The following is a 14,782-nucleotide window of genomic DNA, read 5'->3' on the forward strand; positions in this document are numbered from 1 at the left end:
GCTGTTCCACTGAATTAATTGTTCTAACTGTCAGGAAGTTTCTCCTTAGTTCTAGGTTGCTTCTCTCCTTGATTAGTTTCCACCCGTTGCTTCTTGTCTTGCCTTCAGGTGCTTTGGAAAATAGCTTAATTTCCTCTTCTTTATGGCAGCCCCTGAGATATTGGAATACTGCTATCATGTCCCTCCTTGTCCTTCTCTTCGTTAAACTAGACATACCCAATTCTAGCAACCATTCCTTATATGTTTTAGCCTCCAGTCCCCTAATCATCTTTGTTGCTCTTCTCTGTACTCTTTCTAGAGTCTCAACATCTTTTTCACATCGTGGTGACCAAAACTGGATGCAGTATTCCAAGTGTGGCCTTACCAAGGCATTAAAGAGTGGTATTAATACTTCACGTGATCTTGATTCTATCCCTCTGATAATGCAGCCTAGCACTGTGTTGGCCTTTTTGGCAGCTGCAGCACACTGCTGGCTCATATTTAAGTGATTGTCTACTAGGACTCCGAGGTCCCTCTCACAGTTACTACTATTGAGCATGGTGCCACCTATGCTGTACTTGTGCATTTGGTTTTTCTTGCCTAAATGTAAACCTTGCTTTTTTCACCATTGAATTTCATTTTGTTAGTTAGTGCCCAGTGTTCAAGTCTGTCCAGATCCTTCTGTATCTGAAGCCTGTCTTCTGGAGTGTTGGCTATTCCTGCCAGCTTGGTGTCATCTGCAAATTTGATGAGTTCCCCATCTATCCATTCATCCAAATCGTTGATGAAGATGTTGAAGAGTACTGGGCCCAGAACAGAGCCCTGGGGCACCCCACTACACACTTCCTTCCATATAGATGCAGTTCCATTGAGGACCACTCGCTGAGTACGGCTGGTCAGCCAGCTACGGATCCATCTGGTGCTGATTCTGTCTACCCCACATTTTTCTATCTTATCAAGTAGTAGGTTGTGATCTACTTTATCAAATGCTTTACTGAAGTCCAAGTAAATTATGTCATAAAACAAAATTATTTTATAATAGTAATATTATTCTTTTTTCAGTAGTGTACATTTGTAAAATAAAGGTGATATTGATTTTATATAATTTGCAACCAATATTTTTCCATCCTGTTTTCTATTTATAAACAACAAATCCAAATTTGAACTTGAAAAATATACCATACTAATAAGAAAATATTCCAGCATAGACAATTTAAAGAAGGTATCTGAAAATGCTTTTGGAATCAAAAATTATATAGGACATTTTATATGTATAGTTCTCTTTGTAGTAACAGGAGCTGTACCATGGGGTTAGAGTTAGGGCTAAATTAAAATTAGTATATTTCATTCATTTGGAGATACTGTGAATCTAGGTGCTATGTCTCAGAATGCAATTCTCCTATTTCACTTATTATATACTACTTTGAAATACTTGTAATTATGCACCTGAATATAGACAAAGTTGGTTCAGAATTGAATATATTCAATAAACCCATTTAATTTCTGCACTAAGAAACACAAAACATGTTTGAAATATCCTTAGAAATATACTGATACATTTTTTGATCTAATAATTAGGGGGGAAAGTTAATAACTAAGACTGCAACTCTAAAGATATACAATATATTATAAAATCCATTTATTGTATTCAGTATGGTTTCTTAATACAGAACTTTTAAAACTGTGTGGATACTTTCAGTTCGCATATTAAACTGGTATCTGTGGCACATGTAATTCCTTTTGGAATTCATAAAGATCAAATTAATCAAGGAATGCTAAATGCACCTTGGAATTAGATTTCTAATCTTCATGCTCTTCAAATCATGCATAAAAGGTAAAGCCTTCAGGTCAGGCTGAATTCCCAATGCATAGCTAGAAACAGTTACAGTTTTTGTAGCAAAGGTAGGTGTGTTTCCAAATTTATTTTTATTTTTAAATCTCTTAGTCTATTTTATAGTCCTGGAATCTTTAGCTCTTTCCAATCCAATGAGTAGGCAGGTTCAGCTCAGCCCAGACAAAATCATGCATATGGTTCATGCATATGGGTAAGCATAGATATAAGAGTCGAAACCATATAATATGTATTACTAAGATGTCCACTTTACACACAATGGCCAATAATATCATATTATCTATTGTTAGAATTCTTAGTTGTTTTTTAAACCATAAGGTAGTCATTCTTCTTTTTTTACAACTAGTTTTCATATATCTCCAGGATGACTTAATTTCTTTTTTAATCAATAGATTTGATTGAAAGTGTGGAGCTAGTTCTCCCCGTGTGGTAGCACTTTGGGATAGCACGCAAGCATCAACCAAACAAACTAGCAATCTTAAGCAGCCAAACCACTACTCTGTAGTTTCCTGGCTAATGTACCATTGCCATATGCTGAATTAATAATAATAATTGAAAGAAGATGATTACTATAATACCTTCTTTATATTGCCAATTGTTCAGGAGATACATGTATATGTGATATTTATCTGCTGTATTGAATGTAAAGTGATGGCACTTAGACTTATGTTCAACATACTTTCACCATAAAACTGGGTTTCCCAGTATGTTTGGTATACTAGTGCACCTTCAGACACATTCTTGGATTATTTACAAAACATGATTCTTACTTGTTTCCTTTTTGTCATTCCTACCCCCCACCCCCCCCCACTCCCCCCAAAAAAAATAGCTGGAGAAGCTTGAAAATAAAGAAGGCATTCTTAAAAATATAATTGATGCAGGCCTGACACATTTTTGCATCAAATTGCAGAAATGCCATCAAAATGTTGTAAAAATCCCAAATGTTTCCATGTTGACACCAGAGAGTGGAGAATGAATAAATAAAATAAAGAATATAATGAATGAATGTTGAGTAGAAGTGATTGAACTTGATAAACCTCGAGGTATATGACTCAAGGTTTCTGAGGGCATTTCTTTCATCTGAATTGGAACTACCTGTCAACTTCAAGCCCATGATGAATAATTAGCGTTAAAGAAGATAGCTTCTTACCTTTACATAAAATTATTTATACAGGACATGGATTTATGATTTATAGCAGGCAGCTAGCAAGCTGTATTTTAACAATTTCATAATAATAATAATAATAATAGTAACAATTTTAAACTTGTAGAATGTCTCCTTTTAGTACATTAAATGTTGAAATATTACCTAGAAATAATTGTACAAAAGTCTGTTTGCTAGGAGAAATTTAACACATATAAAAATTTGCAAAAGGTGTTCCTAAATAGTTCCTAGTTTCTGTAGATGATTAACTCTAATCTGATACATTTCCCCAACATCGGCTCCTGAGGTCTTGGTTTCTTTCAAGCAAGACACTTAATTTACTATACAGAAAAATCCCTTTACATTATTGGGAACTATTTTACTGTACCTTTTCAGCATTCTGAAAATGGTTTATGCCCCCAGCAAACGAACTATGTTCATATATTGTATTTTGACAATACTCATGCTATTATATTATCTGTCATTAAACTTATACACAAGTATGGACTTCTGATTTGAGAAGAATGGATACCAAAGCAAAATAAGATTAAATTGTAAAATGTTTTTACATTCTTTCTAGCTGGAAACCTTATTTTGTCTATTGATCCCTTTTGATCCTTCTTTTATTGTTTAAAACCATTTTTTTAATACATATTCTTCCACCACTACCCCAAACGTAGGGAAAACAGTACCCCTTTTTTAAAATGTACATCGTTCAGATTGATTAATCCAAAAATCCAGAATTAAAGAAAGCCACATTCAAAGTCTTATTCTAGGGCTTATAATAAAGGAGAACATGAGTTCTTTTTTCCTGTTTTATACTAAATAGTCAAGACTATTACTCCACACTTTTATGAAAAGGCTAGGTAAGTTAGGTAGAAGAAAACAAACTGCCTGTCAATCTTATCATTGTGTGCCAATAAGTCTCTAGATATATGCATCAGGAAAAGATACAGGCATCAGGTAACAATACTGAAAAATTCAGAACTTTGTTGAATATCCTGCCAGATTCTGTGAGATCTTCCACAGAGGCAGAAAACCATAGCAGGAAGGGTAAAGATTCCATATCTATTGTGTATTACTTCTGGAATACTTTTAATTTCAAACTAGCATGTTTTACAGGGCAATTGAGATGTTGCTTTTGTTTTTATCAAAAACATACTTCAGGGCATACTTCAGAAAATCATATTACAGTGCCCATGAACCGATTTTTTTTCTTTATAGTGCACATATGTATTGCAAATCAATAGTTTTCCTTTCTTTTTAGGAAACCCATGTTTGAGTGGTTGAATAAACTATGTTTCTCTCTGTCTCTGTTAGAAAATTTACCCCTTGGATTACAATTTCTCCAATCATTTCTGTGGATCAGACTGTATTCCTAACTAGAAAAATAATAGTAACAATAACAATACTAATGATGTTTGATATCTGGAAATCTTGGTACTACATTATTTTATTTTATGAGACTTATATACTGCTTTAAGTGCAAGCACTCTCTAAGCGGTGTGCACCAGTAAGCAATGTATATATATTTTTCATTGCCCCCAACAATCTGGGTCCTCATTTTACCTACCTCGGAAGGATGGAAGGCTGAGTCAACCTTGAGCCGGTGAGATTTGAACCGCTGACCTGCTGAACACAGTCAGCTAAAGTGGCCTGCAGTACTGCACTCTAACTGCTGCGCCACCTCAGCTCTTATTAGCTATTTATTTTACCTTGTAACAGACAATATTCTATTTGAAAAATTTTCAGGGAACAGTTCCCTTGATGAAGCTGCCTATCAATAATATCTGGATAGCCAAAACCCTCCCATAAACTTTCTCTGGTACATACCTTATTTCTACTGTAATTACATTTTTCCTAATTATTGACTATTAAATAAAATAGCATATTCAAATTTCATGCAAAACTATGATATCTGTTTAAGCAATGAATTAGTCTAGCCATCATACCTGAAAGCTTACTTTCCTCTCTAAGAACTATTGTGTCATAAAATTTACTGAAAGAAAATTGAAATCTTGGGACCCTGCATGCTGTCGTTTAGCAAATATAGACATTTGCTAAAAAAAAAAATATGTTTCAATTTATTCCTAACATTTAAAATATGATGTGCTGAGGCTTAGGTATTTTAATATTATGTAAATTAAAATCATAAATATATTCACGGAGATGCAGAAAGCCAGATTAAAATACTGCAAGTATAATCTTAGGAAATATTTTTTGAAAGTTACCCCATGTTGTATTAATTGATCTTATTTTTCCCAAATGTAATGATCATAAAATAGATAAACAATGTAAAACTTGAGGTAAAATTAAATTCTCTTTATGGTCCCCCCAAAGTTTACTGTGATGGAGTGTGTGACAATTACTCTAGGAGACAGAAGTTCAGGTTAGACAGTGGTCAGACAAAAGATATCTCAGCCAATAGAAAAATAGGTCACAAGAGGCATAGTTCCAGATTTGCAAAGAATGGGGTCATGAAATATTTACAATAAATGTAATGATTTTGCTTTCTTCTTTTCAATTACTTTGAAGGACTGATGCCAATCTTGCAAGTCTAAAAGGTCTCCCCTTGCCTTGCCTTAAGTTTCCAGAGAACAAGGGAGAGTAACTTCTGGAGCATTTTCCATACATCTCTTCCTTCTGTTGACTGAGATATCTGTTGCCTGACCATTGCATTTCTTCTTTCTTCTTTCTGCCTCCCAATGTTATTCTTATAGTCCTTTACACTTATGGCTAAATTAGAGTATAATTACAAAAGAGAACAACAAAATAAAAATTACAATGATAATTTTTAGTTGAAGTATTGGCAAATGACACATACAGAAACAAAAACATGTAACATCTCTACAAATAGTATAATAAAAATTGACTAACAGATAACGTAGCAGTAATTAAGTTCTTTGCTTTAATTCTATGAAGGTTAGGCTAAATTAGCAGAGCCCACCAATCCCACTGAACTAATTAACACAATGCAAAGGACCCTTATGGTCTTGCATCATCCTTATCATTTGCATGACCAATAAAAGCAGTGTTGCAATCTTGTAGTAGAGATACCTCCCTCACATCCTAATAAGCCATGGAGTTTTACTACCATAGGGCAGCCAACTCAAGAGGTATTAGTATTTTTTTTTCAGATGTCAAGATAGAAGGATCTGAAGATGTCTGCTACATACCCCAAATTACCAATTCAAGTAGTTTTGTACAAGTTGCATTTCACATTAATCTGGATAAAAATGTATATGATTGCAAATTACTGGTGCATCAATATAAAATTTCAGATTATGAAGTTTAACATTCCTAGATTTAAGTATTGGTAGATGTCAACAGAATTTTTGTCCATCTGCCTTTGCTATCCCATTTTTTTCCTGTTTTTAACTTTCAAAAATTTATTCATATAAGAAAATGCTATGGAATGTATATAATTAAAAGAAGAGTTATAGCACTTCCAGTTTCACTTGTACTCCCAAGTCATTTCAATGCATATTTGAAAATATGGGCATGAGGAAGGTAATTTTGTGAGCACAACTGCAATTTACACTGGTGTTTCTGCTGAACATTGTATTGCATCAATACATAATTCTCCAGATGCAGATTATCAAATCACTGCCTACACTGAATGAACGTCTTGCTGACATATTCAAGTAAGGCAATGTACCTTCCATATATCTCAAATAGATAAACAAGAGATTCAGCTGTTCTACTAATTTCCTGCACTGGAAATAATTAACTCTAGTCTGCAAATGCATGTTCAACAGGTTGCAGCTTCCATAATTACATCTGTGTGTGTCTACAAACTGACATTTTAAATCAATATGTTAGTATTGGACAGCAATAGTGATTAAATGATGTAATTCTTTACTTTTAAAAGAAATATATATCACAATTACATATCAAAATTGGATTCATTCTTGTTGGAAGTATTGTGAAATGCCAATGAAATACAATATATGTGCTTTCTGTCTTCGGAGTCTACTTCCTCCTTACAGAAAAAAGAGACACTATATTATAATTGCAAAAATTACACTTTTAAACAACATGTTGAGCAAACCTATTATAATGTCAGGATCATACAATTTCATCAACAATAAAATGAAGTTAAATTCCCTCACTCCTGGATATGAATTAGTATCAGCACCAGTTATTTAGAATATTCAAAGTTAGAATGGTTAATTGCAATTAAGTGTGCCCTAAGATACTTAAAAACATACTGAAAACTGCCAAAATTGAATTAATACCAAAAGAAAATTGTTTATCAGGTTGAAGAGAAATGATAAAATCATAAAATGATAAAACATTCAATATCAAACTGTCATTTTTCCCTTGGGAGTTATTAAATATTATTAATATAGCAACCAAACTTTGATTTCTTTTTTTTTTAAAAAAAGTCTTAGGTACTACAATAGATTATACACATTCTGTTCCTTAAAGCTTTATTGTGAGCAAATGAAACATTACAACATACATGAAAAACTAATGATAGCTTTGTAAGTAGCCATGCTGTGGTACTAAACCAGAGCACTTCTCAACGTGTATGATAATACTGCTTTTTAGAAAGTTTAGACAATCAGTGAACTCAATATATATGGATTCTCACAGACTAACTATGATTTTTCAGATAAAAAGTCAGATATTTTCCAGCACTAAGGCAAGTCTTTATATAGTTAATAATAGTCCATAAAGATTAGGGTTTTTGTTTTGTTTTTGAGAATTAAAAGGATTATCTTCCTTCTTCCTTCCTTCCTTATAAATATATTCATGTTAGATTCTTTTTTAAAAAGATATATTTCATGTTAGTGGAGATTTTTAATCTTCATATCTTAATATGAAAATTAGTGGCTCATAGCAATTCATTTAACAACTATACATGTTTAAGCTGGAACTATTACAATTTAAAACATTAAATATTTTTAGTAGATTTTGTTCATTTCTAAAAACTAGAAAATGATTTTTGTACAGCTTTTAACCAGATAGCAAAACTGATGATATACAGCCTGATCATTATTTTTGAAAATGTCTTTATATTAAATACATTTTACATTTGTATCAGCAAAGTTTCATTTGTTTTCATTTGAAGACTTGGAGAGAATTGTATCATTTGATGACGGACTCTTACCCAAGTATAATTTATATATTTGCTATCAGGATGAGTTAAACCTCTTTTTCACAGTTCCCTAAAAATAGATCACTTCCCCCATAGGGAAGCACACTACGAACCTGCATTTTGACTTCCCAAGGGAAATACAGCTTTTGTTTTACCATCTGATATGGCAAGCATGTGCGATCACATCGTCACATATGCATATACATTACAAAATGTACTGCAGAAATAGGCCTACCGTTTTCCTCATCTGATTTATTGTCATTGTCAGAGTCAGTCAGGGTAAGGGCAGAATTTTCACGGCTTGACAGACCAGAGCTCCGCCTGGATTTAATCCCTCTCCCCCAAAGTCGAATGGCATGCTCGGGAGACATTCCACCCTCTGTATCTGAGTCACCATCAGACCCAGTACTGAGGGAATAGCCTTGCTGAAGGATTCCTATATCTGAACAATAACCACTTCGGTGGGGGGAGGGCTCACAAATTCCTAGTTCAGCAAGGGTGAAGTTAGTTCCTAGGAAAATATGAAAGAAAAAAAAAGAGAATTAAAAATTGGAGAGTGATTTTTTTAAATTTAACTGAAAATTTATTTGAAAAGAAACTAACAGTCTTCATGCAGAATTCTATATGTATAGAACTAGGCTGCACAGATATCAGCAAGGGTATTTAGACAGTTCAGTAGAAGAAGTAACTTGTATTGAAAAGAAATACCTTGATAAGAAGTGGGGAGAGAAAATGAATATCTACCTTGGATTATGGCTTTTATTATAATATTACTTGCTTTTGTGGAAATTTAAAACATTTTGTTCTATGAATTCCTAGAGGGCTGGTCTAAAAAGTTATGTTATTTCCTTAGATACAAACAACAAAAGAAAAAAAACAGTCTCTCTACAGGCTATGTGTACATTAGTACATTAGTAGAGAAAGTATCATAATGAAATGAACTAGATGTTAATAGTAAAATATAACACAGAACTGAGTTTTCTTGAAGTAGATATTAATTTAGCTTATACTATTTAGTATATAAAAATGTCCAAGATCACTGAGCTTACTTGGATTCTAAATTTACTTCAAAGCAATACATAAACGGTATGATTTTAATTCATGTTATTCAAAGTATATTGGCCAGAACGTACTTTGGGCTTTGTTCATATTAGTTTTTGTTACAATACTATATGAGAGTATGAGTGTATTTGTTCCATATGAAGCATGTATAGGCAAATCTATTTTGACCTGATTCCAGTAAAAGGTTTCTGAATCTGTGTCTCTAAACAAATTAAAGAGTTAGCTCACATATCATACTAAACCATGCCTTTCTTGCCATAGTTATTCTGTAAATCATATTATTACCAAGACTGGCACAGCATGATAAGCTGTCAACTATGATTAACGCACTTCAGTGCATGGGGTCATACAGCATGCTAAACCCAAACTAAACTTCTATATAGTTTAATAAAGCATGAGAATATTGTACATTAGTAATTATTTTTGAATTACATATTATTTGGGGGAGGGGTACAGAACAACAGAAAGTACAGTGTCCAATTCTTCAGGTAGAGTGGGATTTTCTCTTTTCTTTCAGGAGCATCCTGTCCTGTCACCACAGAACTGTTTCAGAAAAAAATGAATAATTCTAAGAAACAAATTTTATGAACAGATGAAATAGAGATGAATAGCTCAGAAAATCTTTCAGTTTTTAATAAAACAGAATGTGTGAAAAAGTGCTATTTAATTTCTTCTGATAAAAGGATGATTTTGCATCCTTTGAAATAGAGTATATATTGCCAACCTAATGGTACCTTTAAAAAGAAACAAGAAACTTGTTTACTTTTTAAAGTAGTTGGCCACAATTTATCTCAAAATCTGTTTGTTTATAGTTCTGATTACAGTGGAATTGCTCATCAGTTAGTTAGAACTGAAGAAGCTTCTTGGATGAAAAGCAAAATGTTTTCAAAGAAAAAAAAAACAAAAAAATCCTGTTGCCCTTTGAAAAAAGCTCCTTCGGGATAATCATGACCTGGATGACTGAGAATATACATAGACAACTAGTTATTTATAGTATTCTCAATGATCTTCTCCATTACTACAGTTCACAAGCATTCATACTATTTCTATCCAGCTTCTTCAAATTTCAAATTTCATCTTCAAAGAGGCATGAAGAAAACTTTGTATGAACAATTTTGGTCTTCCTAGGAATAAACACTTATTCATGGCATCTGAATATCATTTCCAAGTGGCCATTTCCACTGCTTGTTTTGACCTCAGATTGCTTTCTTCTGTTTTCACATTGAGTCTTAACTACTATTTGATTTTATTCCACAGTTCCTCTGATTCCTCATCAATGAGATTCAGGACTTCAAAGTAATTCCTGATAGTCTCTTTGAAATGAAGAATATACTTTCAGTATTATATAATGGAACTATTGGGCTTTATCTTGACTTGGAACTTGCATTTGGGTAGTTCATGAACTGTTCCAAGGTCAGACTTTGGCCACATCTTTCCTGTTCCAAATATATTATTTGTACCAATAACATATTTAACTTCTGTGGGCTCTATATGGTAATATCAATGTAAATAGGGATTGTTGTGATTGTTTGAAAACCCAAAAATTATATTCCCAAGAATGTATAAAAGTTTATATATCCAGGTTAAGGGATCCCACGAACTGCAGGCCTGAAACAGCGAAGAGTTAAAAATCCCCTATATTTAATTTAATATACATGAATGCACACATACATAAACAACAACTAGTTAGATGGCATAGCTACCTAAGTTTTATTAGATTTGATGTACTATGAATATTAATTGTATGGAAATTCACCAGGATATCCCAAACAGTTGAGAACTTGAAACACACCAGAAGAAAGCAACTGCAAATCCAAGACAACTGCATGGATATATCTGTCAATTTATAGCTGGCTGAACTGAACTTGAAAACTTTTTAATGGCCTTTAAACCAAACCCACAAACAACCCTAATCCCAAACACACTTGTACTTTACCACAGGAAAATACAGAAAGAGAAATGGTTTTCGAAAAGCAGTTTTATATATAGTCAAAGATTATGTCTCTTTATTTATTTCATTTTAAAGATGGGAAACATTAAGACTAAAAAAAATAAATGTTTGTATAAAAATAAATCAGTGAATTCTTACTAGAAAATTCTAACACAAGATACCTAGAATGAAGAACAAGCTCTCATTGATAGAAAATTCTACAGCAGCAAAAAAATACATCAAACAATGAAGACTTTGTGTTATAACTGTCAATATCACTATTCTAATCAGAAAACTGCTGTGAAGCTGTGGGTATACAGAAGAATCCATCCATGAGAGGTTTTCCCTGCCTGCTTTCTTTCTAAAATGGCTTATTTCAGGATGTTATGTTCCTATTCTTTTCAGGTGCTTGGGTAGATTATTGCTTCACTCAAAGTTAATGTCAAGTGTAAGAAATCAGAAGCCAGGATGGTTCAAATGAATACAGGTTTATTGCATGCTAACATGGTCTACAAAAATCTGAACTACTAATTGTCAAAGCAAATTGACAGTAGATAAGGCTCAATATAATTCAAGGTGGGCTGGACTTAGATCACTTGTGGGAGCAAAGGCACTCAGGACTGATGCCACACTTGACCCCTCCCTTGGCTCAGTCTGCTCATCTCCTATAGTTAATTTCTGTATAGAAAATGTGCACACTTTAAGTTTTGTACAGAAATGAATTGCTAGAAAATTTGCTGATAGTGTGATTTTGGAAGATAAGGAGATAAAGGCTGGAAATTCATTTGTACAAGCAGGGCTTTTTTGTGATAGAATGCCCAGAACGGAGTTCCGGCACCGTTTTTGGATGGAACCTTGTAGGGTAGGCAAGGTGGGTTGTATGACGTGTATGCGTTCCAGCACCTTTTTTTTTTTTTTTACAAAAAAAGCACTGTGTACAAGATATACCAATGTCTTTATTCCAAATGAATGGCTATCAAAAAATAACAACAGTGAAAACTAATAAAAGTTTCACCTTCTCTGCTAACCCAGCATGTGTTGTACACAGAATATGAAATCACTCAATACTATTTAACTGATCAACAAGTTGCTTTCAATAATCATATTTTGAGTCTGAGTTTGGCATTGGAATACATTATAATGAAAGAGAATAGTCTTGGAATACATAAACCTCATGTCCTTTTTTCTTTAGTTCTCTAATCTTACCAAAACAACATAGCTTTTTTTAAATTTCTGAACATTCTATCCGCCAGCATCCTGATTTTACACTTTGTGGTCACATTTAACATTTTAGTGTAATATTTTACACACAGACACACACAGAGAGACACATACACAGACACTTTTTAAAATTATCTCTTATAACTCATATTTGGAAAGTCATAGAAATAAAACAATAGAATGAAGGTTGTGTTTACATTGTTTTTATTCCATCATATTTTATCTACCTTTGACTTAACTTTTTAAGAATATATATTTCTATAATCTTTCTATTTCAATATAGCAAATATTAGCAGTAATATGGGAATCATATAAACATGCATATTTCTCTTAATATGATTTTATTAATGCCTTTATAATGAGAAGCAAATTTGTTTTAAATACCCACATTAAATAATCAGTAGGAAAATTAGAAGAATAAATTTTAAAAATTGCAAAAGCAATGTATGAAGTGAGCTTAGCAATGAACAATAAAAGAACATTGGTAAAAGTGTATTTGAATAATCAAAATCAAAATCAAAAGAAAGACTATAGGTACAATAAACAGTGATGCTTAAGTGAATATTTCTAATAATAACAAGAGAATATGGTGATGCTAAAAGTATATTCACACACAATTGGTAACAAAACAAAACATAAACACTAACAAATTATGAACATACTAACTTGAATAAGCTGTTTTCCAAATGAAGTAAAATAATTTAATAAGCTGTAAAATTTAACATCCTTTAAATATCCACATGTTTATAATTTACTTAGCATTTTGCTTTCATATAAAAATGTAAATGATGTCAAGAACAAACAATGACTTTTCTTGCTATTTTCTATGTGATCATTGGAACTACAATGAAAAGAACACTGAGATAAAGGGCCTACTTTTTCTGTTTTTTGAAAGTTGAATGGTTGGCAAATGCACATGGCTTCCAGAGATAAGAAGCTAACTATTAAGCAAATTGAAAAGTGCATCAGAATAGAAACACAACTATTTGACCCAAACTGCCAGTAATCCTGTTCCAGCGTTGGATGCAGTATTAAATAATGTGTCTGCAGGGATCAAGCTGGCATGAAATACCCACTTTTAATGCTGTTAATGCTAATTCCACACTAATTTATGTTCTTTCTCTCTATATAATATATTTTAACACTCCATATTGCTTTTAATTATAGTTTCATGAGACTAAGGTCCTTTGATAAACTATGTGAAATTTACGATGTAGCTATACATAAGGTTGCATTGATAAGATGGTTGGACATGAACAATACAAAAAAACCTCCTGTTAGAAAAGGTTTAGCTAACCGAGAGTATTAATTTCACGTTGATATTTGTCAACATTTATATGCAACTGTCACAAAAAAGCAACCTGAATATTTACTGCCTCAGCAGTATACGTAAAGTTGATTAAATAATTTGAGACAAATATTTTTCCAGTAACACATGGCAGTCAAATAATCATTTTTTGTGACTACTCATTTGGTTGAGAGACACAATCCAAAAATCTGTTTAATTTAATCAGTGATGTGTGGAAAATGCCACTTAAATAATGTACATCTTTAAAATAAATCAATAAAGACTACATAATTAGCATTTTGTGGCAAGATGGTCAGCAAACAAATTTAATAATAAAAATGATATTGCCATGCAATTGTTCAGAAGAATTTGTGATAAGAATTCTATGCATATGTATACTTAAGATTGTTTTATTATTATTTTAGCATTCTCAAAAAGAAACAGAATACAATGCCAACCAATTTTTAAAACATGATTTTACATGTAAAATAATTATTTATATTTATAACTTACACACCACCACCAATGGAGCACTGATTGGCACCAACTCAGGCAATTTAATGTAAGCTTGAATATTTGCATAGATAACTTATCTGCTCTAAACTTAACAATTATATGTTTATTTGCTTTATATATAAATGACTGATATCTGAAGATACAGAAAAGAATATAGACAATGATACAAAAAATTGTCCCTCTCTTTAAACAGAACTAAAAAGTCATTTTAAGGAATTCCCAATATTTTCATAGCTACTTGCTAAGTACAATAAGAATTGGATACCAAGAGTGTATATTTCTAGACTAATCAATAAAGATGTGTATAGATATACTTAAAGAGGTCAAACAACAGTTCCATGTAGAACAGATATACAAATTCATGACTTGTGGGCTACATGTGGTACTACTTTTATGTAGCCTGCATATGCTCAATATATTTGAACTATGATAATAACAGAAAAACAGTTGGAAGGGATCTTGGAGGTCTTCTAGTTCTACCTTCAAGCTATGTTAATGAAGAAATAAAGAAATATAAATAAATCTGACTGGAGAAGGTCAGAAATGTAATCCATGTGTTTCAAATAAGATACTTCCTTAGTTCTCACAAAGATAAAGGGAGGGTGAAAACTCATTTAGTGTTCTAAGATTCTGTTATTGTAACCTTAAAAGTAGTGTTAGCTTGGACATCTTTGATGTCCTAGTCT

The 14,782-nt window shown here is 32.5% G+C and overlaps 1 protein-coding gene across 3 annotated transcripts in view; it reads right to left on the bottom strand.

The window, feature by feature from the left end:
• The window catches only part of TENM2 (teneurin transmembrane protein 2), an 869,909-nt gene that overhangs the window by 807,529 nt on the left and 47,598 nt on the right, over positions 1 to 14,782 (bottom strand). For 2 of the 3 annotated variants that reach the window (XM_039353403.1, XM_039353411.1), the window contains exon 2: positions 8,315 to 8,590. The exons of the other annotated variant lie outside the window; for it this stretch is intronic. In XM_039353403.1, the coding sequence (XP_039209337.1) occupies positions 8,315 to 8,590 (276 nt within the window). The remainder of the gene's footprint in view (positions 1 to 8,314; positions 8,591 to 14,782) is intronic. 3 annotated transcript variants of the gene reach the window in all.

Source organism: Crotalus tigris, unplaced genomic scaffold, assembly GCF_016545835.1.
Source record: "Crotalus tigris isolate CLP2741 ecotype Arizona unplaced genomic scaffold, ASM1654583v1 scf7180000017568.12009008, whole genome shotgun sequence".
In the NCBI taxonomy this organism is placed as follows: domain Eukaryota; kingdom Metazoa; phylum Chordata; class Lepidosauria; order Squamata; family Viperidae; genus Crotalus; species Crotalus tigris.